Here is a 24,519-nt window from a genome sequence, read left to right as displayed (position 1 = left end):
CCAGCACCACACAAAGATATCTGGCACAACAAGAACACAAATGGAAGATATGTGATTTGTCCTTTTATTGGTAGTTAAAGCATTGCTCCTCTAGTAGAGGCGCTGGGGCTTTCCCATGGTGCTCTTGACGTAGAGGGCACGGACGTTCTGCCAGTTCTTCTTCAGTAGAGACACCAGGAAGTTAACCGCCAGGTGGATGTTGTACACCAGCTCTTCCTCAGACATCTTCACGTGACCCACTGCCACCGCCAGACACAGCACCTGGAATAGAGGACATTGTCACAAAGAGCCCAGACATGTTGGTCTCAGAAATCAGAGCAGCTTTGGATTAACAGACATGTAACAAAGTAGCCCATGACCAAGGCCCCTACCAACAGAGTTCCCAAAGTTGTCTACATATAACACACCTTCCAAGTCTGGATGCACACATCATGTACAATCTGAAATAGAACTACATATACTGTATCTGGCACCAAACTGAGCTGTACCTTCTTCATCTGGAACTTGATGGTGGACTTAACCTCATCAACCTTGACGTTGAGATTCTCGTTGTGGGTGAGGAGGGAGGGGAACTTGCCAGCCTTGTTGAGCCCAGGCCCCAGGATACGAGGGATCTGTTTGATCAGAGACTCAGAGGCCAGGAAGGCATCGTACTTCTTTGCTGATGGGGGAAGATGGAGATGGGAGTCAACAGAATTACCAAGAGAGACTAGAACACGAGACGTGGACCCAGTGCTTCAGGACAGAGAATCTAAACCCAATATAAATGTGGAAAAACATGTGCAAGACCTAGATGGATCATAAGATGAAAACTCGAAGCGACTCAAAGCACTACTCACCCAGCTTCTTCACCATTTTCTTGTTCTTGTTGAGCTTCTTGAGGGCCTCAATGTCCATGTGTGGCAGCTCTGCAGCCTTTGCCTCGTCACAATGCTGCTGGTCTCCCAGGATGCACACTGAGAACTTGGGCCTGGGGGTGGTCTTCAGTCTACAGGGGCGATTTATTAAAGTTCAAACATATGGCACACCAGTAACGCTCACACAAACCACATGGAGTCGTCACCATCTGGCCATGCTAGAATGGATGATTTCTAACTAGAGCAAACCCCTAAACCCACCTTTACAAACATAAATCCTTACACCACTAGCATATGCACCTTGTGATCAGTACAGACAAGTCACTTTCACCCTTTCCAACATGGCCATCCAGTGACTCTCCAAACTGGACCCGATCCAAACAGAGGGATGACTCATACCAGAGGAGAGCACTCTGGAGTCTTACCAGGACCACACCGACTGGTTTCTCTTCTTGACTCCACCAGCAACACCATTAACTAAAATGGTCGGCTCGAGGGGGGCACGAAGTCCCCCCCGTCTGCCTCCCCTCATGTTTTAAGACCCAGGGTAGGGGTCCGCCCGCTGGTTCCCTCTCCCTAGGGAGGGGTTCAGTCGGACTACCCAAACACTTCTGCACCGCCTGTCCCACACCAGTCCTGCTAGTGGAATTTAGTTTGTGTGAAAGGTCTGCTGTTAGTGTTTGAGAGATTGTACTTGACTGCATAAGTGTCTTGTGTGTGCATGAAAGGGACTGGGAATGAGCAAGTGAGTTTCAAATGTTCAGATCAAACGGGCCAAACCAGGCCAGTTCACACAGGACTAAGAGGGGCAGACCGGCAGAAGGATGGGTGATATGGGAAAGGTGCCGAACCTGACGGTGCCAGAGAAACGCTTGTCTTTCTGGGGATCGTAGTTCTTCAAGCTGATCTGGAGTTCTACAGATTCCGTGAACCTTTAGGACATGAAAGGATGTGGTAAACATCACAGGTCCAGGAACAAAGCATTCGAGATCATCAGTGTGAGAAATAACAAATATGCAGTATTATACCAAATTATTGGAAAGACCAATGTGCAATAACATGTCTTTAAAAGTCAAAACTTTGACCTAGAGAAATGTTCTTACTTGCGTGGCTTGGTCAGAGATCCCGCCTGGACCTCCTTGACCACCTCATAGAGCATATCCCTGGATACCTTGCTGTAATCAAACAAAATGTTTGTCAATAACAGTACCACATTAAATCAAATGTATTTATAAAGCCCTTCGTACATCAGCTGATATCTCAAAGTACTGTACAGAAACCAAGCCTAACACCCCAAACAGCAAGCAATGCAGGTGTAGAAGCACATTAGACATATCTTTATGAATTCATGAACGTGCATCCTGTCCCACATTCTGCTTGCGGACTTAACTGACTTGAAGCCATAGCAAGTTCTCGCCAGCAATTGACATTACAAACTGGTAACGAGTCAACTTATAAATAGCCAGTAAAAAATTGACAATTCACAAAACTATTGCAATATCAACAATTACCAGTCATGTCCGGCACTATTTTGCTCAGTTCGGAACAAAAATGATTACGATTTAATGCTAGATGGATGTGGATGCGAGTCTAGATCACATTCTAGCGTTAGCATGCAAGCTAGTAGCACTGCGGTAGAAGTGGAGAATTCACCAAATCCTCGTAAATATGAGGTTGAAAGTGAACCCAGTTACACGGCAGAGCTATAGAAAGTATTTAACTGACGATAATATAACATCTGACTTCTTGTTATTCTTTATTTGCAGTCATTTTCGCTCACCTCATTTTGACGGTATTGCTCGCACGCGACAGAGCACTGAAAAGAAGGAAGAAGAGCAGTCCGTCGCAGTTTATAGGCGTAGTTCGGTGACGTAATTTCAGCGCTGCCGCTCTGGCCATATTTGTAGTTTTTCCCCTGTGAATAATCTCTAGTCTATTTTCTGGATTGAATATGTGGATTTAGACATTTATATCACTGGCATTGGTAATACCAATATGCTAGCGTAAGCATGTGAAAACTTCATACAAAAGCCCTATAAATAGTATTGGTTCTTGCAGTCTCAAAGACCAAAATGAACAAATCAAAGTCCTCAGGCATGATGTGGCATTGGAGGTACAGTAAGACATTTTATTTATTTTTTATTTAACCTTTATTTAACTAGGCAAGTCAGTTAAGAACAAATTCTTATTTACAATGACGGCCTACCAAAATGCAAAAGGCCTCCTGCGGGGACGGGCCTGGGATTTAAAAAAATAAATAAATACAATATAAATATAGGACAAAACACACATCACCACAAGAGAGACAACACAACACTACATAAAGAGAGACCTAAGACACCAACATAGCAAGGCAGCAACACATGACAACACAGCATGGTAGCAACACAACAAAACAATAACATGGTAACACAACATGGTAGCAGAACAAAACATGGTACAAACATTATTGGGCACAAAGAACAGCACAAAGGGCAAGAAGGAAGAGACAACAATACATCACACAAAGCAGCCACAACTGTCAGTAAGAGTGTCCATGATTGAGTCTTTGAATGAAGAGATGTTGATAAAACTGTCCAGTTCGAGTGTTTGTTGCAGCTCGTCAAAGCGCTAGCTGCTGCGAACTGAAAAGAGGAGTGACCCAGGGATATGTGTGCTTTGGGGACCTTTAACAGAATGTGACTGGCAGAACGGGTGTTGTATGTGGAGGATGCGGGCTGCAGTAGATATCTCAGATAGGGGGGAGTGAGGCCTAAGAGGGTTTTATAAATAAGCATCGACCAGTAGGTCATGCGACGGGTATACAGAGATGACCAGTTTACAGAGGAGTATAGAGTACAGAGATGTGTCCTATAAGGAGCATTGGTGGCAAATCTGATGGCCGAATGGTAAGGAACATCTAGCCGCTCGAGAGCACCCTTACCTGCCGATCTATAAATTATGTCTCCATAATCTAGCATGGGTAGGATGGTCATCTGAATCAGGGTTAGTTTGGCAGCTGGGGTGAAAGAGGAGCGATTACGATAGAGGAAACCAAGTCTAGATTTAACTTTAGCCTGCAGCTTTGATATGTGCTGAGAGCAGGGCAGGGTACTGTCTAGCCATACTCCCAAGTACTTGTATGAGGTGACTACCTCAAGCTCTAAACCCTCAGAGGTAGTAATAACACCTGTGGGACGAGGGGCATTTTTCTTACCAAACCACATGACCTTTGTTTTGGAGGTGTTCAGAACAAGGTTAATGGTAGAGAAAGCTTGTTGGACACTAAGAAAGCTTTGTTGCAGAGCATTTAACACAAAATCCTAGGATCACCTAGGATTGAGCCTTGGGGTATTCCCTTGGTGACAGGCAGTGGTTGAGACAGCAGATTTTCTGACTTTACACACTGCACTCTTTGAGAGAAGGTAGTTAGCAAACCAGCCCAAAGAACTCTCAGAGACACCAATTCTCCTTAGCCGGCCCACAAGAATGGAATGGTCTACCATATCAAAAGCTTTGGCCAAATCCTGAATTTATGCTGAACTCTGACCTGCCTTGCCCAAGTGATATGTTATAAAATCCAAGGTCCATTTATAAGACAAAGTAGAGATAAGGGGCTGCTACTCTGGTAATACTGATGCCCTTGCACTATAGCGACAAGGGAATTGAGGTATCCTGCGGGGCGGCAGGTAGCATTGGGTCAGTGACCGAAAGGTTGCTGGATCGAATTCCTGAGCTGACAAGGTAAAAATCTGTCGTTCTGCCCCTGAACAAGGTAGTCATTGTAAATAAGAATTTGTTCTTAACTGACTTGCCTAGTTAAATAAAGGTTAAATAAAAAATTGACGAGAGACTTATGTTAACACATAAGACAAAAATCAATCATAAATAATTGTCAAAATGCCTGTAAACTAAGTGTTTATCTGCTAGCTTTTACAGTTTCACAATCCTATCCCCATTCAAACACAGTGGGAGGTAACAGTCCGAGTTCCAAACAAATGTCAGGTTAGGTTTCCCAGGGAATTGGGAGGGTTTGGCTGGAGCAAGGAGTCTGGGTAGACAGGCAACCCTCGGTGGGCTCCACTCTGCATGTAGGCTGGATACCCTGGCCTGAGCCTAGCCTGTCCTTGAAAAACAATAGCTGGAGGGTCAGTGAGGTCTCTGGAGTGTCATTGTTCAGACACATCTGCTGAACGCATTCATCTGGCATAGCTCATTGGGTTCACATGCAGTTCACACATGCACGCACACACTCACACCTCAACAAAGGAAACACTCTCAGGAAGGAAACCAGTGGCGACAGGCTGTCACCTGACAGTCGGTATACAGACCTGACCCATTCTGTTGTATATTATGGATTTTCTTTCTTTCTTTCTTTCTTTCGCACACACACACACACACACACACACACACACACACACACACACACACACACACACACACACACACACACACACACACACACACACACACACACACACACACACACACACACACACACACACACACACACACACACTTGTAAACAGATGGACACATGCACTCTGTATCCTTTGAACAAATATTATTTCTCTCCCCCTCCTTTCTCTCTCACACACACACACATTAACTGAGAGCTTGCGACTAGGCTACTTCCAATGATACATGAAGATAAATTATGTGAAAGGTTACTAATTGTCTATTGTGCTTTGCACCAATCTTTGGGCCAATCTCAAGTGACACCCTATTCCCTATATAGCGCACAACTTTTGACCAGAGTTCATTCTTCGGTTCCGATGTTCCTTGCAGATATGATGTGAACATATGATGTCAACCATTTAACATATCATCTACATCAGTGATGGGCAACTTTGATGGGGGTGGGGGCCACGAAATAACGGAACTCATCATGAGGGCCCCCCTAACTCTAAGTTGAGACCCGACTGAGTTCCCCCCCCCACCCAATGTTTTATTTTTTTTCTCCATGGGCCAACCAAACAGGGGCCATGGGCCGCCAGTTGCCCATCCCTGATATCTCCTCCTCCAATTTTGCGCTGTCCTCTTACATTCGGCTGGTGACCACTTTATATCCACAGAGTTTTTTTAATTTATTTTTTACCAATAACGCTCATTGACTTGACATTCCAAATTACCCCATGATGACCTCACTCCCATCCCCCCAGCCCTATGAAAGGGACCCCCATCTAAAAGTAATTCATAGTCTTATCTATCAATCGTCTACCAGGCGCCGTGGCCCCAGGGTGTCCCGTCGTCGCAGGAGAGAAACATTAGACAGGCAGGGTAACCTAACTGACCTAACCACCCCTCCCGACCTACAATCATTTATTGATTCAACGGCTGGATACTAACCATTATAAACGACATAAACATTTACATCTAAGCCTATAACATTGCACAACATCGACAGACAACTAAAGAAGAGGATCGGATGGACACGGGAATATCAATTGATAGGCTATTAGTTTAAAAGCGGAATGTTTATAGGATAATTTCAAGATCCAACCATTGATAAATGGTAAATCATCTATATTATAGTACAGTAACCATAAGCCTCTCAGTCGTGGGAGTGTCTACTCCTACAATATTTCGCCTATTTTCTTCAATTTAAGATCAAAAGAAGCGCTTCATCCTCTTACATGCCACCTTATATTTAGCTTTTTTTGTGTTTGCAATGGCACGGTTACTATGGGAGATTCAGCTGGCATAATGCAAATGATGTAAGCGTTTGTAGGCCAATTTTGAATCTGTAGAATGACTACATTAACCGTAAGGCGACACTAGCCGAGGAGCAGGGTTGATACGAGTGTTCTGACGTCACAACGCGGGTCGGATAGGTGGATGCTGAGGACTAATTAAGCAGCGCGTAATGCTAGTGAAGATATGTTAGTGGATGCACCACTCTGAAGTAAATGTTTGCTGCCACTGAAGATACTGTGTGTTAAAAATTTGGATTTTGTGGCGTTCATTGAAACAGTTGTAAACTGTACGGCTCAAGGCTCGAATAAACTGGACATTTGTGGCTGTGGCAGAAACGTTTTTGGGACTTTTACATCTGAAGACTTGCAAGGTGTACTGACGCCGGAAAACGGCCCGCCCTCCCAGGCTTCACTTGAGCCTGTGTCGGGATCATATCTGTTTATTTTTTAACAGTAAAGTTGTCTGATTTATTTGATTACATTTTTTGGTAGTTTGTTCCGTTTTTGGGGGGGAATCCTGTTTCCATCCCGCACAGTAGGTAGCAGGATGCACAAAATGATTTTCCTGTGCCCGATCGCACAGACTTTTATGGTCACACAGACTTTTGTGTTCACACAAGGTGCCACCAGTGGATTTAAAATGAGTAGCATAACAATTATTTACATGGCCTCAGTTGCATTTTTTTTACACCCGGTCTCAGGGATGGCTAACTCTGGAAATTCCTTTGGTCTCAACCGAGTTAAGTAAATCAGCTTTTATAGTTCTCTCGCACCTTATTTGTTGACTTTTTGTGCCTCTGTCTAGGGCAATTCAAAAAGCTGATTTACGACCTTGTTTTTTATGACTTTTTCTTTCTGCTTGCATTTTGTATTTATATTTTCTGTCATTCTGGGCTCATCTGTAAAAGAGACCTAAGGGCTCACTCCCTGATAAAAATAGGGTGACAGTGAGCAGTTGACAATGGCTTATTAATTGGTATAAATACATTTTATTTCTATGGTTGCAGTCCTCAAATATTGAATTGCATGGTATCAAATTAATCAGATCCAATGATTTACCGCCTGTAGGGTGATGCTAGTGAGATTTAATCCAATAATTGAAAACATGAACATCACATGTAGTCAAGCAAGTAAGAGACACATCAAAAGTATTACCCAAAGTTTAATTCAACCATTTGTAGGAAGTTCTATACATAAGGTAGAAATCGTAATATTTCCATCACAGTTAACACCAGGTGTTTACACAGAGGTTAAATGGGAGGAAATGCACACTATGCCGTTGTAGACAGTAGAATATTTCAGACCTGTGCTAGTTGTGTTCATACATTTGTATGGGGAAATAAATTAGTCAGTCACCCTTTGAGATTCATATATATTTTTTGTTCTTTAGCTTTTTGCTCTTGGAAAATATATTGTGCAGCAGTAATACTTTGCTGACATTTCATTGTAACGTGTTCTGTTCAGTAACTGAAACGCAACAAGGAAAAGGGTTTTTGTTGACAACTTCTTTAGTTAAGTAATAGTGCTGCTAGTTAAGGGAATTCAGAGTGGGCGGCGTAGTCATTTGTCTGAAAGCAGTCAGAGAAGAGAGCAAGGACAGCAACTTAGAACAGTTCAGCACCAAACCAGATCTCTAGAAGTTTACCGACACAAAAAGCGTCAATAAAAGTTGAATAATAACCACAGGTGGTCTGTGACAATGACATATCCAGGGGCATCAGACAAAAAGCAGAACATTTAAATATTCCTACTGAGAGAAAGGAAGATGGTTAGAGGAAGGAAAAAGGTGCGCTCATGGGGAGAAACTACCCCCCAGGGTACACTGACTCCAAGTGGATACAGCATACTGTAACCAGAACAGGTGGTTGAACACATCACTTTATTATCATCATCATCGTTTCAACTTGGCAAAACAACATTGCCAATGCAACCTTGTGAGAACATTTCTGCTGTAGGTAGTCAGCATCAGATCAGTGAGTTGTGCTTGAGCAACTTCCTGTGAGCTAAAATACAGTTGAAGCGCTTATTCAAGAGATATCTGTAACAATTTGGCAACCCATCTCCTGTATGGGCAAGGAGTCACATACAGTACCATTCAAAAGTTTGGACACACCTACTCATTCAAGGGTTTTTCTTTATTTTTCCTATTTTCGACATTGTAGAATAATAGTGAAGACATCAAAACTATGAAATAACACATATGGAATCATGTAGTAACCAAAAGTGTTAAACAAATACAAATATATTTGAGATTCTAAGTAGCCACCCTTGCCTTGATGACAGCGTTGCACACTCTTGGCATTCTCTCAACCAGCTTCTTGAGTTCCCACATATGCTGAGCATTTGTTGGCTGCTTTTCCTTCACTCTGCGGTCCAACTCATCCCAAACCATCTCAATTGGGTTGAGGTCGGGGATTTGTGGAGGTCAGGTCATCTGATGCAGCACTCCATCACTCTCCTTGGTCAAATATCCCTTACACAGCCTGGAGGTGTGTTTTGGGTCACTGTCCTGTTGAAACACAAATGATAGTCCCACTAAGGGCAAACCTGATGTGTATTGCTGCAGAATGCTGTGGTAGCCACGCTGGTTAAGTGTGCCTTGAATTCTAAATAAATCATAGACAGTGTCACCTGTAAAGCCCCCCCTCCTCCTCCATGCTTCACGGTGGGAAACACATGCGGAGATAATCCGTTCACCTACTCTGCGTCTCACAAAGACACGGTGGATGAAACCAAAAATTTGGACTCATCCGACCAAAGGATAGATTTACAGCGGTCTAATGTCCATTGCTCGTGTTTCTTGGCCCAAGCAAGTCTCTTCTTCTTATGGGTGTCCTTTAGTAGTGGTTTCTTTGCAGCAATTCGACCATGAAGGCCTGATTCACACAGTCTCCTCTGAACAGTTAATGTTGAGATGTGTCTGTTACTTGGGCTGCAATCTGAGGTGCAGTTAACTCTAATGAATTTATCCTCTGCAGCAGAGGTAACTCTGGGTCTTCCTTTCCTGTGGCAGTCCCCATGAGAGGCAGTTTCATCATAGCACTTGATGGTTTTTGCAACTGCACTTGAAGAAACTTTAAAAGTTCTTGAAATAAAACATTTGAAATGTAATGTCTTAAAGTAATGGACTGTCATTTCTCTTTGCTTATTTGAGCTGTTGTTGCCAGAATATGGACTTGGTCTTTTACCAAATAGGGGTATCTTCTGTATACCACCCCTACCTTGTCACAACACAACTGATTGGCTCAAATGCATTAAATAAATTCCACAAATTAAATTGAAATGCATTCAAGGTGACTACCTCATGAAGCTGGTTGAGAGAATGCCAAGAGTGTGCAAAATCTGTCATCAAGGCAAAGGGCGGCTACTTTGAAGTCTTTGAAGTATCTCAAAGGTTACTACATGATTCCATATGTGTTATTTCATAGTTTGTGTCTTCATTATTATTTTACAATGTAGAAAAAAGTAATGACTATGGAATTAGTAGATGTGTCCAAACTTTTGACGGGTACTGTAATAATACAAACCTTTTTAGTTTTTGCAGTAATTCTGTGTCACAATATAGAAAATATATTTTTTTAATTTGCATATCATTGAAATAATTTCTATGTAGGACATGCAGTATTTCATCAGTTACCATGATTGGTTGACCTAAAGAATGCAGGATAAACCCATTTCCTCTCATGGCAAAATATACTGGTCCCCCTGCATCTAAGAATTCCAACAGCTTCAGTATTATGATGGGTCTGTCCAGAGCAATAGAACAAGTCAATATATTTCTAGCAGTGATGTCTTAACCGTTGGCATGCATTTCAACTCCCTTCAGTTGATCACTGAAAAAAGAAAGGGATAGGTCAAGTCTATGGTAGAATTCCTACAGAAGTCTTCGCTGTATTGCTTTCATTTGATCAGGCCTTTCAGACCAGTGATTGAAGTGAAAGATGGAAAGGAGGAGGGGAGCAACTAAAGGAGGAGGATCCAATTCTCTCGAAGTATTACAAAATGGTCTTTAGTTAGACTGTGCGACTGACCGATAGCTGGCCAAATTTTTCACACCCTACTCAGTGGAAGAATGAGAAGAGGGGGAAAGAATGAGTGGGAAGCTCATCATATGAGAATTTTACTGTTAAGGCATCCGCCGCATACATAGGTTTCGGTTTGCTCCCAGCAGAACTCGGCTAGTCGAAGCGAGTGTTTGTGCTCGCATACTCCCTTAAGACCTTCTCTTGAAAAACAAGAAAAAAAATTGGCAATATTACTGTTATTTATCCCTCTAGAGCCAACACTTCCTCCAAAAATTTAAGTTTTCGCCGAGGAGGTCTTAGATGTTTGGTGCAGTACATCAAGTGAAATAATGTGCATGAAAACTAGTGGTGCAGTGCAGACAGTAGGGCCTGGCTGCTGCTGCGCTCTCTCTTTGAATGACAGCATACACTTCTTTGAACAATCCCGTTCGTAGTTCCCACCCCTACTGTTGACCTATCACCGACTAAGGGACGTAGGCTTCGGCTACTGAACTTACACTTGCCTCAAGAAAAAAAATGTGTGCGTGAACAGCCGGAAAGAACCCTGCCGAACAACAAAACGTCACATGATGTTGTCGTAATATATGCGTGAACTGTTTTGACTGGGAAGCATGCGACCGGCTTCAGAGTTTGGCTTATCGACAGTGCTCAGGTTACAGAACACCACCTGGCTGAAAAAATACATACAAATAATACTTCAATTATACATAAGTAATCTAGCATAAACATAAGTCAAATCATACATGGAAACATCTTACACAGACCCTGGGGTCAGGTTAACCTTCACAGTATGACAACACAGAATTGTCCCATGGTTTTAGACCCAACAGTTGTACACAAAATAAAACAAAAAAGGTATTGAGGTTAGGAGGTTGTAAGAATCTATATGTATATATGTGTCCATTGAGAAGTGAGACTGACTGAGTATGTCCATGTGCTTCCTGGTCTAACAGGAGGAGAGGGGGGGGGGGGGGGGGGTCAATGGCATGGAGGGAATTAAACTTTGAAGGTACAAATATTAACTCCTACTATCAGACAGTGTCTGGGGGAATGACAAAGGGGGGGGGGGGGGGGGGGTGAGTTATCAATCAAAACAGTTCTATGATTGGCAGATAAATTGGGAGGTTGACAGGTGTGAATTTGTGCTGAAGGTATCCATATGAGGAAAGGAGAGTTAAGGGGGTTTGGTGATAGCTGATCCCAGGGTAAGGGCCTTAGGAATGGGAAAGGGGACGCCCATGGTTGCCGATGACCCTCTTATTTCTACAGGCAAGCAGAACCATCCTTTTTCTGAATATCAGCATCACAACCTCAGAGAGTTTGTAGCACAAACAAAATGGCAGAACAGCCTGGTGATAACCCTGAACTGCAGGGTTAAGAATGGGTTGACCGTTGTAAAAAAACACTCCTCATCGGGAGAGACTACAAAAATCTGTTGTATAAAAATAGCAACGCTGATCATCGGTCGAAAAATAGAGGGATAAAATAAAAGGAGTCTTGGTTTTGTTGTGGCGTTGGTTGGGGAGCTGTTTGCTATTCTCCTGGAATACCTCTGCACCTTCACCACATTGAGAGCAGGACACTACAAGCCGTCAACTGTATCAGTCCTGTCCAACCACAGTTAAAAGCCTGCTATACAACAGCATCAATTGTCTTGAAACAGCTCAAATCAGCTTTTATAATATACATATATATTTGGGACACCGCATGTTTAATATGTGGTAGGGTGTGTATGACTTTGTATGTCTCCCATTAGTCCATCGCGCCATTCCCAATCAGTATGTCATTCCATCCAGTCAGTCAAGAGACCCTGATGAAGGCAGTTTGCTGCCCAAACTATGGTGATTCTTTAGAAATCAATTACATCGGAAACAAGAGTGTGCAGCTATATTCAGTCATAACTCCCACCAGTCAGCACATTTCCATTTCAGGTATCCGTTTTCCTCAGGCTTTTATAAAAAAAACGTTAGAATAAAAACGCTAACACACCTGACTCAACTGATCAAGGTCGTGATTGATTGGCTGAGGAGTTGAATCGGGTGTGTTCGTGCTGGAACAAAAAACATGCACCCCCTGTGACTCTCACTCACAGGAAACAGGAGTGAGTGAACAGCACCGCTGTTGTAGAAAGCTAAAACCAGTCCAGTCCAGTTCAGTCCAGTCAGTACATGTCCTTGTAGATCTCCTGCAGCAGCGGGTGCAGTGAGGTCTCTGACTCAGTCTTCTTAATCTTCTGGACCAGCATGGCGTTCTCTGTGACCAGCTGGCGAAGGTCGGCCATCTTGTTGAGCAGCTTGGGGAAGAGGTAATGTGAGTCAGCGTGGTTGCCCAGCAGGTGCTGGTCCAGGGCCTGCAGGATGCTGTCCTGAATCTCCTCCACCTGCTTGAAGTTCATCAGCCCCGGACGGTCTGGGAGGAGGAGAGAGCGGAGGTGGAGGGAGAGAGGAGGAGTGGGAGAAGGGGTTTAGTATGCTGTATGTTAACTGGTAGAAAACAAACTTGTACACAATTTCAGCACTAAACTCAGCTTGGCTTAGTTTAGTTAGGCTTATTATGATAGTAGAATGGTTAGGGTTATTATGTTAGTGCATTGTGGCAGCATAGTACAAAATTATAAAATGGTAGTACCAGTACAGAACCAGCACGTACCTCCACAGAGGATGATGGCGGCCACAAACAGGGCCAGGTCACTGTCGTCCAGCTCCAGGGCGTTGAACTTAACGGCAAACTCAAACTTGGGCTCCATGATCTCGCTAAAGGGCCGCCGCAGGCTGCGCAGGAACTCCCGGGTCACAAAGCCCTTCCCGTTGGCCACCAGCAGCCCATCCTTGTTCATGAGCGAGGGAAGCATGGCGAAGATGGCCTCGTGCACACCGTATTTCAACAGCGTCACCTGGTGGCGGGGAGGGAGAACAGCAGCCTGAATATCACTAGTCCAATATATATTTTTTTTTAACTGGGGTTTTGTCCAAAATGTATACATGTTTTATGTTATATAGCCAACTATAGATGACATTCCTAGCTGTACAATGACTCACCCAACAAAACTATGGATTGATGATTTGATTGAATGTTGCTTTACTGTACCTGGTCTTGATTGATAATTGGTGTGTTCTTGTATATACCTGGTCGTTGAGGAAGAGGTCTACAAAGCCGGGGATGCTCTTGGCGAACTCCGTGAGCTCCCTGACCGTCTCCACCGTGGTGCACTGGCAGCGGTAGAACACGTGAACCCCAATCTCCTTGTTGGGCGGCGTCCCGTTGATCAGCTGGTTCCACACCAGCCCGTTCTCAGCCTGGTGCAACGAGTCCATGTCGTGGATCACGAAGGGCTACAGGGGGGGGGGGGGGGGGTTAAGTAATAGCAGTATGACAACACTAAAACAGACCTTTCACTTGACTTGAAATTGCATTCTGTAAGGCCATTCTGCCTGGGCCTAGTTTAGGAAGAAATATAGTGTATGCAGACCCGTGTGGCTCAGTTGGTAGAGCATGACGCTTGCAACGCCAGGGTTGTTGGTTTGGTTCCCATGGGGGACCAGTATGGGGGGTAAAAAAAAAAAATGTATGCAAATGTATGGACTTACTAATGTAAGTAAGTGGCTCCGGATAAGAGCATCTGCTAAATGACAAAAATTTAAATAAGCACACAGCCAGCCTGTAAATCAACTCATGAAAAAGCGTAGGCTGTTCCGAGTGACACTGACATTTGGCCCATTGCCCTGTCCTCCACGATCTCAGACACAACAGTGATAAGGCATCAAGGCAACCAGAGTTTTTACAACACATTCATACACAGCGGCTAGGTTGCTAGGCAACCGACGCTACTGGAGAGCCAGGCAGTGTGAGCAGAGGTGAAGCTTCAGTGTAGCCTATGCTCCTTGGTGCTAACGTGCCCTTCTGGAGTATAGGCGACATTCTTGTCACTTCGATTAGTGTGGATTGAAATGACAGAATCAAAAATGGCCATGGACACAATTGAAGTGCATGAAAATTACTTCAAGGTCCAATGCAGCAGCTACATTATCAAATCATTTCTGGGTAACAATTACAATGCCTTCAGGAACTATTCACATCCTGAATTTTAAAATGGATTAAAATGTAGATGTGTCACTGGCCTAGACACAATACCCTATAATGTCAAAGTATAATGATGTTTTTAAACATTACAAATTAATAAAAAAATGAAAAGCTGAAATGTCTTGAGTCGATAAGTTTTCAACCCCCTTGTTATCACTGGTATCGCTGTACTCCACACATACAGATAATTGTAAGGTCCCTCAGCCGAGCAGTGAATTTCAAAACAGATTCAACCACAAAGACCAGGGAGGTTTTCCAATAGTTCAAAGAAGCGCACCTATTGGTAGATGGGTAAAAAAAAAAGCCAATTGTGACTTTAAAACAGAGTTTAATGGCCAATAACAGACGTCGATTAAAGAAGCCCCCCTGCACCCCTCTGATGGGTTAAATGCGGAAGACACATTTCGGTTGAATGCATTCAGTTGTGAAACTGACTAGGTATCCCCTTTCCCTAATTGACAGAGTGAAAAGGAAGCCTGTACAGATTATTTTTTTAAAGACGATATTCCAAAACATGCATCCTGTTTGCGACAAGGCACTAAAGTAATACTGAAAAAAATGTGGCAAAGCAATTTACTTTTTGTCCTGAATACAAAGTGTTGTGTTTGCCACAAACATATTACAGGGTACCAGTATGCTTATAACCGTTAAGGTCTGGATAAAAAGGACACGGAATGGAGCTAAGCACAGGCAAAAAAATCCTAGAGGAAAAACTGGTTCAGTCTGCTTTCACCAGACACTGGGAGAGGAATTCACCTTTCAGCAGGACAATAACCTAAAACACAAGGCCGCATCTACACTGCAGTTGCTTACCAAGAAGACAGTGAATGTTCCTGAGTGGCCGTTTGGACTTACATCTGCATGAAATCTATGGCAAGACCTGAAAATGGTTGTCTAGCAATGATCAACAACCAATTTGACAGAGCTTGAAGAATTTTGAAAATAATAAAATGGCAAATATTGTACAATCCAGGCATGCAAAGCTCTTAGAAAGTTACCCAGAAAGACTCACAGCTGTAATCACTGCCAAATGTGATTCTAACATGTAGTGCCTCAGGGGTGTGAATACTTACTTAAATTAGATATTTCTGTATTTACATATTCAAAACATTTGCAAACATTCCTAAAAACAGGTTTTCACTTTGCCATTATGGGGTATGGTGTGTCAATCGGTGAGGGAAAAAAAATAAGATTTAATAAATTTTGAATTCAGGCTGTGACAACAAAATGTTGAATAGGTCAAGGGGTGTGAATACTTCATGAAGGCACTGTATGCATAATATTGACATGTGTATATAGTATTGAGCTGACCTGGTGTTAATGCATTATTTGTGTCATTTTTACATATGGATACAGTACTGAGCTGGTGTTAAAGTATTATATTTCATTTACATATGGATACGCTACCGGGCTGGCGCTATTTTTGCCGGTGAGGATGCTGCGAGCTTTCTTCTTGGTCATATTGAGGTTCTTCAGGTAGGCGTTGTTGACCTGCTTGGCCAGGGATTTGAGGTCCGAGCCGTTGGGGTTGGTGGTCGGAGCCTTATCTCCCGCCAGGAGGCCCGCCACCAGCTTCCTCTTCTCCGCCTCCGGCATGCGGCCGTACCGGATCGCTGGGAACAACCAGGAAAACCCCTATCAGTGTACATCCATAAATTGGGTATGCTCACAGGGTACACATTGTTGACTTTGTCTAAAGTGAAAATGAGGGAATGGAAAGGTGATCAATGTGTGTGTGTCTCACCGTCGTGGGACATGCCTAGCAGAAGGCACTTCTGGAAGCGGCAGTACTGGCACTTGTTCCTGCTCTTCTTCTGGATCTTACAGCTGCGCTCACAGCGCTCGTACTCCAGCTTCATGCGGATGGTCCGGCGGAAAAAGCCCTGAGAGAAAGAGTAAACACAGGGGTGGGATTTAATTAAAATAAAATAAAATATTAGATATAAAGAGCAGCAGATTTGATTGGAAAAGTGAAAAGATTTATGAATTATGCAGTGGGCTACTCCAAAACACTGTCATCCTGGGAGTCTCCTGGGATGTTCCCATGCCTTCCCTCTCGGCTTCCTTACCTTGCAGCCTTCACAGGCGTGTACTCCGTAGTGGAACCCCGAGGCTTTGTCTCCACAGATCCGACATTCCACGTTGATCCCGGCCCCCGTCCCTTCCTCTCGACCCAGGAAGAGCTGGTCCGACAGCGATGGAGACGACGTCTGGGACAGATCTGGAGACGGAGAGAGGTTCTGTTATTACATGGTCCTTTCGGAATTTAACTAGGGACAGGAGTTTGTCCTGATCACATGACCAGAAAAGGAACATCCTCATATACAATATCCTAGTATTATATTTTGGACTACTGAAAAAGGTCCAATTACTCATATTTCACAATCCACATAAAACGTGTGTAATATGAAAGCATTGAATTAATTTCTCTGTAATACTGGAACGACCGTACAGAGCTGAACGTAAGACAAGGATGAGACTCGAGTCAAGACTACAAACTAAAAGGTTATTGTTGGTGACACCAGTCTGGACAGTCTGTATAGTATTTCTTTGGCTCTGGGTATGACTGGGCTCTATGTCAATTTACCAACGCTACCTCAAGATGTTATGTATATGTGCAATGTGAGCTGTGTGTGCTCATGTCCATGTTTCTATATGTGCGAGTGTGTCAGGAATCTGCTGGTGTGTTCCAGCCAGTTCCTCCCTGGGGTTTGATCTCTGCTGCTGCCTGCCAAAGAGTTCTCCCAGTGGAGCCCAGGAGGTATGCCAAGAATGCTAATGGTTCGGAGACCCCATGGAATTACACTGGCTAGGAGGGACAATAAGATCTCAAGTTACGTTCCATTTCAGAATATAGAACCATGCGAGTTTTATTATGTTCTAACCATGAGTTCTGTTGTATCTGTTCTGTTTCTAGGGGGATGTCGCAACACCCTATTTAGAAGTAGAATGGCAAGGAGGGACATTACGTTTTAAGGCCACGTTCCATTTCAGAATTTGGAACCGAGTGCCTTCTGTTCTATCCACTCTGTTACACTCCACAGAACTAGAGTAGGTAGGACGGACATTACACCTCAATGTAACCATGTTAAAACCATGTTATGGGTGTTCTATTCTATCCGTTCTAATTCTAGGATAAAACCTGAGGGCTGGGCTGCTAGGCCAGGATGAAAGCGTGGGAAACCCAGCAGTCGGGGCAGGCGGGTTGGGCGACGTCGATCCACACAACGAGAGAGACAGGGGTCTGAGTTCCTCTGTGTGTGGGAGGAGAGGCCTAGGCGCCTGAGGAATTTATCACGAGGAGAAGTAACACCGCAAGAGCAGACTGACCGAGACCAGCATGGGTGGTGCTCCATGCCTCCTCCATGACCACTTTCCTCTGAGGCTTTTTCCTCAATTCATCTTTCCTCACATCTCTCCTTGACTCCTTCCCAAAACCCATTGGCGGAGAGGACAGAGGATGCAAAGAACGAGCCATAGTGTGCATGCGTGACAGTCAGTCCAACAAGAGGGTTTTAATGACAGGGGAATTCAGTCAACTTGCTTTTCTATTTGTATAACCTAGATTCTGCTTAACAGTATTAAACATGAAGCCCCTGATTGCCACCTTAATGTGCCTTTGAGGGTTTTTTTTCCTCTCCAAAAGTCACATGCAGGACACACACTGAGTAGCTCTGGTGTGGTTTTCTATCTCCGGTGTTTTTCCCCCCACGGTCATCACTTAACTTCACTAGGGTAGGGGGCAGCATTCGGAATTTTGGATGAAAAGCGTGCCCAAATTAAACTGCCTGCTACTCAGGCCCAGAAGATAGGATATGCATATAATTAGTAGATTTGGATAGAAAACACTAAAGTTTCCAAAACTGTTAAAATAATGTCTGTGAGTATAACATAACTGATATGGCAGACGAAAACCGAGGAAAATCCAACCAGGAAGTACTATTATTTTGAAAGGCTGTTTTTCCATTAAAAGCCTATCCACCATACAAAGACTTAGGACCCAGTTCACGAGCTCTGTGGCTTCCTCTACATGTGGCCAGTCTTTAGGCATTGTTTCAGGCTTTTACTCTGAAAAATGAGGGAGATACAGCACTTTCAATCAGTGGCCAGTTGAAATTTCCTGATCGGGAACGCGCCTTTGTTTCTCCTTTCCTATTGACGAAGCTTTTGTCCGGTTGAAATATTATTGATTATTTATGACAAAAACAACCGGAGGATTGATTTTAAACATAGTTTGGCATGTTTCTACTAACTTTTATTGTACTTTTTAAAAAAAACTCGTCTGGACTTAGTGCACGCGCCTTAAGCATTTGGATTACTGGACAAAACGCACGAACAAAAAGGAGGTATTTGGTCATAAAGAGGGACATTATCGAACAAAACAAACATTTGTCTAACATGGAGACCTGGGAGTGCCACCAGATGAAAATCACTTACAAAGGTAAGTGATACATTTTAATGCTATTTCTGACTTTTGTGACACTCTCCTTGGCTGGAAAATGGCTGTATGGGTTTCTGTGGCTAGGTGCTGACCTAACATAATCGCAAAGTGTGCTTTCTCCGTAAAGCCTTTTTGAAATCTGACAGCGGTTGCATTAAGGAGAAGTTTCTTTATTCGTATGTTTAACACTTGTATCATTTATAAATGTTTATGATGAGTATTTCTGTAATTTGCACTTTCACCGGATGTTTGTTTGAGACAATGCATTTCTGACCATAACGCGCCAATGTAAACTGAGATTTTTGGATATAAATATGAACTTTATCGAACAAAACATACATGTATTGTGTAACATGAAGTCCTATGAGTGCCATCTGATGAAGATCATCAAAGGTTAGTGATTAATTTTATCTCTATTTCTGCATTTTGTGACTCCTCTCTTTGGCTGGAAAAATGGCTGTATGGTTCTGTGACTAGGTGCTGACCTAACATAATCGCATGGTGTGCTTTCGCAGTAAAGCCTTTTTGAAAATCGGACACTGTAGTTGGATTTACAAAAAGTTTATCTTTAAAATGGTGGATAATACTTGTATGTTTCAGGAATTTTAATTATGGGATTTCTGTTGTTTTGAATTTGGCGCCCTGCAATTTCACTGGCTGTTGTCGAGGTGGGACAAAGGGGCCATCAGCAGTTCCTACATACATTTGTTTAAACCACACACACCTTTCTCTTCCCCCCCTCCTCTCTATTGATTCCCGAAGAATATTATTAATGAATGCCTCATGAACTGTCATACCCCATCAGAACCCAAAATATAAGCTTGTTTTACGCCAACGTTTGTAAACAAGGTAAATGTAAACAAGTACCGTATAGCCTCAAAACATGGTTAAAACTATCATTTTGATTTCATGGAGGGTCAGTCTTTGCATCCATAACTCGGTCTATGAATTTGAGTGTGGTTACATTTTACCAGCCCCATCCTTCAGCTTTTCACCGAAACAGGGGTGGGGAAACCACTTTGTTATTGTTTCTATAATGCTGATTGCAGCTTTAAGAATAATGGTTGCCTACCACCTGAGAAGAGTGTTATTTTAGTCAGGGACAAAGCCTGTTGCCGTGGTGTGACAGAGCCTGTTGCCGTGGTGTGACAGAGCCTGTTGCCGTGGTGTGACAGAGCCTGTTGCCGTGGTGTGACAGAGCCTGTTGCCGTGGTGTGACAGAGCCTGTTGCCGTGGTGTGACAGAGCCTGTTGCCGTGGTGTGACAGAGCCTGTTGCTGTTTCGAGATGAACACTAGATGTTGCTTGTCTGCAGCGATACGGTTTACCTGAAGCCCAGGTACAGTGTGTAATACACGTTGATCGTGAGAAACCAAAAAGCCTAATAGAGCGGAGTGTAGTCAGACTCATTCTCAATGTTTACGGGAAAAAAACCTTAAAACTAAAGACCTCAACTGGTCTGACCTCCGGACTACACCACAGCCTATCCACACTCCGGTTCTTTTGCTAATTCGCCATCTCCCACCTGCCAAGGCAAACACAAGCATAGCTTTACTGGCCAGAGTGGAAAATGTAGGTTGGCAGAGGTGGGAGAGGAGGCCAAATCTGACCGGAATGTAGGAAATAGAAACATATCCTATACAGGAGAGTAAAGTAAAGAATTTCTGGACCAGAGTTTCCCAAACTCAGGGGCCACTGGTGGAGGAAAGTGGGTACAGTAGCTGGCTGGTCTGACAGTGGTTGGTATGATGGCTCTGAGGGAGAGCAGCTCAACGTTAAAAACACCAACTCAGGGCCCTTTACCGGGACACACTGAACTGCTCCATGTACTGAGGATGTGTGTGGGTAAGTGTGCATGTGTGCGTATATGTGGATTGTGGATTAGAGATAACAATCTCTCGGCCGTTAAACAAAAACAAACAGCGCTCCGTATCAAAAGAGTATCTGTGTCTGGAGGAGAAGTCAGTGGACCCTCTCACGAGGACACGTGGCTGGCCATTCTATTCCTGCAGATTAAGTTAAGGCTACTTGCCGACCGTTTGTTTATAAGGTAGGCTATGTCAAGGTTGTGAAGGAGTATTGTAAAGCATATTGTGATACAAAACGTTTAAATAAAGTTTGATTTGTTCTTCTTCAAACCCTGTTTGAGCCATCACAGCTGGGTATGAAACATGTACGCCCAACTCAAATCGGTGTCAAGGGAAACCAGATTTTAACACTGGGGAGTCAAGTGTGTTAAGTGAGAAGAAATTGTTGCACAGTCTTTGGACCTCCTGTGAGGATTTCATCATGACTCAGCAAAGTGACTTCTTCTCACCACAATGATCTCAATAGACAATTCATTGTTGCAATGTAATAGTCAAATAAAGCGCTCTTTACAAGCATGGTCACGTCGGCCCGTCGCACTGTAGGTTGTCCTCCATGGGCCTTACTCAGATTTGTGTACAATTTGCAGTTGAAGTAAAATGGACCCCGATTCCGATCCAAGCGTGCTAAAAATGAACGCAATTCCCTTTTTATGCACATTTCTCTTTAAACGTATTATAACCTCGAACTTAAGAATGAGAATAGCATGCTATTCACCCGCTATTCCGTTTGGGGTGGAGATCTAAGAAATGAAGGTGTGGCGGAGGTGTGTCTACGGATAAGCCTTTTCTGACCTTGACTTAATTCCAGCACCTTTAAACACAAGGAGACTATGAATATGGTCGAGGGAACCTGTTGGTTCCAAGTGGAAAAAGCATGTATTTTCCCCCCCGATATAAATAATAGCATTCTCCATGCACAGTAATTTCTAAATGGATAAGAGCTATTGATAAGAGCTAGGTAAACGAGTAATCCATTTCGAGAAGGGGATTGTAAGTGCACATAGTAATCGTTTTAAACGATTTTCCCTTATGATCCCTGGAGACGAATATGAAACCAGAAAACAAAAAACCATTAAAATGACATGTATTGTGGACCCTTTTCCACAGTGAAATGGGCTATAAACAGCTGCGCCGTTATTCCGAATAATAATTGTGTGTCCTCATTTACGTGGAAGACATTTGGACACCCAAGCTATTAGGTTTCTGTGGGGAATAAACCAGCAGAGTTGATTTATGCGCTTTAGAATGGTTCAATTATAGCTTAAATTTCTATTATGTTAAATATTTGCCACTGTCGGGAGCCACCATCAGTAATACACACATACATTTATAAACAGTCACTTTAGTGTTAGTTGTTTAAAAATGTACAGCTTATATTTTGGATCATTCCGTTGACCTTTCTTTCCTGTGTCACGTATGTAAGTTGTTCCTGAGTGTCACAAGCTTTAGTGGATCATATTAGGCTAACGTTGTGCAATAATGTTGGGACATGTAGCCTATTTTAATCATTATGGAACCCAGACCACACGTAGCAGATTAAACCCGGAGCACGATTCACGACGACTGGACCCGTTGTCATACAGTTTCATGATCAGAGAGAATTAGGGTAGATTTATAGGACTATAGTTCAACCCCTATTGTACCATTTCCCCCCCCCCTACCTTCCAATATTTCATGGCTATGACAACTTTCAGGATGAATCAAACCACTAGTTATTCATCAATATATTGTGAGTAAAGGATCTCCAAACCTGTTTTTTAAATTCATACTTACTTTCCAAAACCTAAAATTTACCTAAATAATCTACAAGAGTATTTTTAAATCTACTAGTTGGTGCTGAAACAGAAACAAAGATGGATAGATGGCAGTCATTAATTGATCCCTATTTTCTGAACCCGTTCTCTGTATTATAGACTGTCGACAAAATTCTAATTAAAAAAAGGTACACCGTATTTAAAAAAGGGACAGCTTAAGATAAATGTTTCAGCTGTTGAATTGATTCAGCGCGCACAAAGGAATCTCGCCTGCAAAGCATGTTACGTGACTGAATAAGAGAAGTCTGAATACTAAATACTGAGAAGTACGTAGGAAATGTGTGCGTAGGAAAGGTGTAAATTCCTAATTCGGAATCTGCCCCTAAGTCTTTTTGCTGGAAAACAATGACAGGCTACTGAGCACCACTTTTCTCTCAGGGAGTATAAACAGACAAAATGGAGGTAAAGGCCAACTGTACATTCAAAACAGTTCTAGATTGCAGCATTGATTTCTAGACCAGCACAGCAAGTTCTAGATCAAAATCAAATCATATTTTCCACATGCTTCGCAAACCGGTGTAAACGAACAGTGAAATGCTTACTACCAAGTCATTTTCCAACAACGCAGAGTTAAAGATAAATGTAATAAAAAATTTAAAAAATGACATTGAATACATACACAGTGAATAACAAATAATATTGAGTAAAAATAACATGGCTATATACAGGAGGTACCAGGTAATAACATGGCCAAGTTGATGTGCAGGCATATGAGGTAATTGAGGTAGCTATGTACATATACACTGAGTATACAAATCATTATGCCCTTTCCATGACAGACTGACCAGATGAAAGCTATGATCCCTTATTGATGTCAAATCAGTGTCGATGAAGGGGAGGAGACTGGTTAAAGGAGGAGCTTAAGCCTTAAGAATATTGAGACATGGATTGTGTGTGTACACTACCGTTGACAAGTTTGGGGTCACTTAGAAATGTCCTTGTTTTTGAAAGAAAAGCAAATGTTTTGTCCATTGAAATAACATCAAATTGATCAGAAATACACTGTAGACATTGTTCATGTTGTAAATGACTATTGGAGCTGGAAACGGCAGATTTTCTATGGAATATCTACATAGTCGTACAGAGGCCCATTATCAGCAACAATCACTCCTGTGTTCCAATGGCACATTGTGTTAGCTAATCCAAGTTTCTCATTTTAAAAGGCTAATTGGTCATTAGAAAATTATTTTGCAATTATGTTAGCACAGCTGAAAACTGTTGTTCTGATTAAAGAAGCAATAAAACTGTCCTTCTTTAGACAAGTTGAGTATCTGGAGCATTGGCATTTGTGGGTTTGATTACGGGCTCAAAATGGCCAGGAACAAAGAACTTTCTTCTGAAACTCGTCAGTCTATTCTTGTTCTGAGAAATGAAGGCTATTCCATGTGAGAAATTGACAGAAACTGAAGATCTTGTACAACGCTGTGTACTACTCCCTACACAGAACAGCGCAAAATGCCTCAAACCAGAATAGGAAGAGGAGTGGGAGGCCCTGGTCCACAACTGAGCAAGAAGACAAGTACATTAGAGTGTCTAGTTTTAGAAACAGACGCCTCTCACAAGTCTTCAACTGGCAGCTTCATTAAATAGTACACGCAAAACACCAGTCTCAACGTCAACAGTGAAGAGGCGACTCCGGGATGCTGGCCTTCTAGGCAGAGTTGCAAAGAAAAAGCCACATCTCAGACTGGCCAATAAAAAGCTAAGATTAAGATGGGCAAAAGAACAGACACTGGACCAAGGAAAATTAGAAAAAAGTG

The 24,519-nt window shown here is 42.9% G+C and overlaps 2 protein-coding genes across 3 annotated transcripts in view; both read right to left on the bottom strand.

Moving 5' to 3' along the window:
• Window positions 1-50: 50 nt before the first annotated feature.
• LOC139563684 (large ribosomal subunit protein uL1-like) lies at window positions 51-2,721 on the bottom strand. Its single transcript, XM_071382542.1, has 6 exons — window positions 2,638-2,721; window positions 1,961-2,032; window positions 1,709-1,789; window positions 840-988; window positions 489-661; window positions 51-261 (listed from the first exon to the last, which is right to left on the bottom strand). Exons 1-6 carry the CDS (start codon window positions 2,640-2,642, stop codon window positions 91-93), a joined length of 651 nt encoding a protein of 216 aa, XP_071238643.1. The 5' UTR covers window positions 2,643-2,721; the 3' UTR covers window positions 51-90.
• A 4,955-nt stretch (window positions 2,722-7,676) lies between these two features.
• Window positions 7,677-24,519, bottom strand: part of LOC139563669 (peroxisome proliferator-activated receptor delta-like) — a 50,451-nt gene continuing 33,608 nt past the window's right edge. The window contains exons 3-8 of one of the 2 annotated variants that reach the window (XM_071382533.1): window positions 16,707-16,858; window positions 16,382-16,520; window positions 16,045-16,250; window positions 13,683-13,889; window positions 13,207-13,450; window positions 7,677-12,966 (exon numbers count right to left, since the gene is read on the bottom strand). In XM_071382533.1, coding sequence (XP_071238634.1) covers window positions 12,719-12,966; window positions 13,207-13,450; window positions 13,683-13,889; window positions 16,045-16,250; window positions 16,382-16,520; window positions 16,707-16,858 — 1,196 coding nt within the window. In that variant the 3' untranslated portion in view covers window positions 7,677-12,718. Of the gene's footprint in view, window positions 12,967-13,206; window positions 13,451-13,682; window positions 13,890-16,029; window positions 16,251-16,381; window positions 16,521-16,706; window positions 16,859-24,519 lie in introns of both variants that reach the window. The other variant, XM_071382525.1, reaches the window with a different exon arrangement.

This window comes from Salvelinus alpinus, chromosome 2 (genome assembly GCF_045679555.1).
Source record: "Salvelinus alpinus chromosome 2, SLU_Salpinus.1, whole genome shotgun sequence".
Lineage (NCBI taxonomy): Eukaryota > Metazoa > Chordata > Actinopteri > Salmoniformes > Salmonidae > Salvelinus > Salvelinus alpinus.
This window is presented reverse-complemented; position numbering and strand designations above follow the sequence as displayed.

Excerpts from the sequence above, each read along its gene's own strand:
- LOC139563684 (XM_071382542.1), bottom strand. Across the intron at positions 1,790-1,960 it reads TCTCTGACCAAGCCACGCAA|GTTCACGGAATCTGTAGAAC; the intron begins GTAAGAACATTT and ends CATGTCCTAAAG. Across the intron at positions 262-488 it reads TCAAGTTCCAGATGAAGAAG|GTGCTGTGTCTGGCGGTGGC; the intron begins GTACAGCTCAGT and ends CCTCTATTCCAG.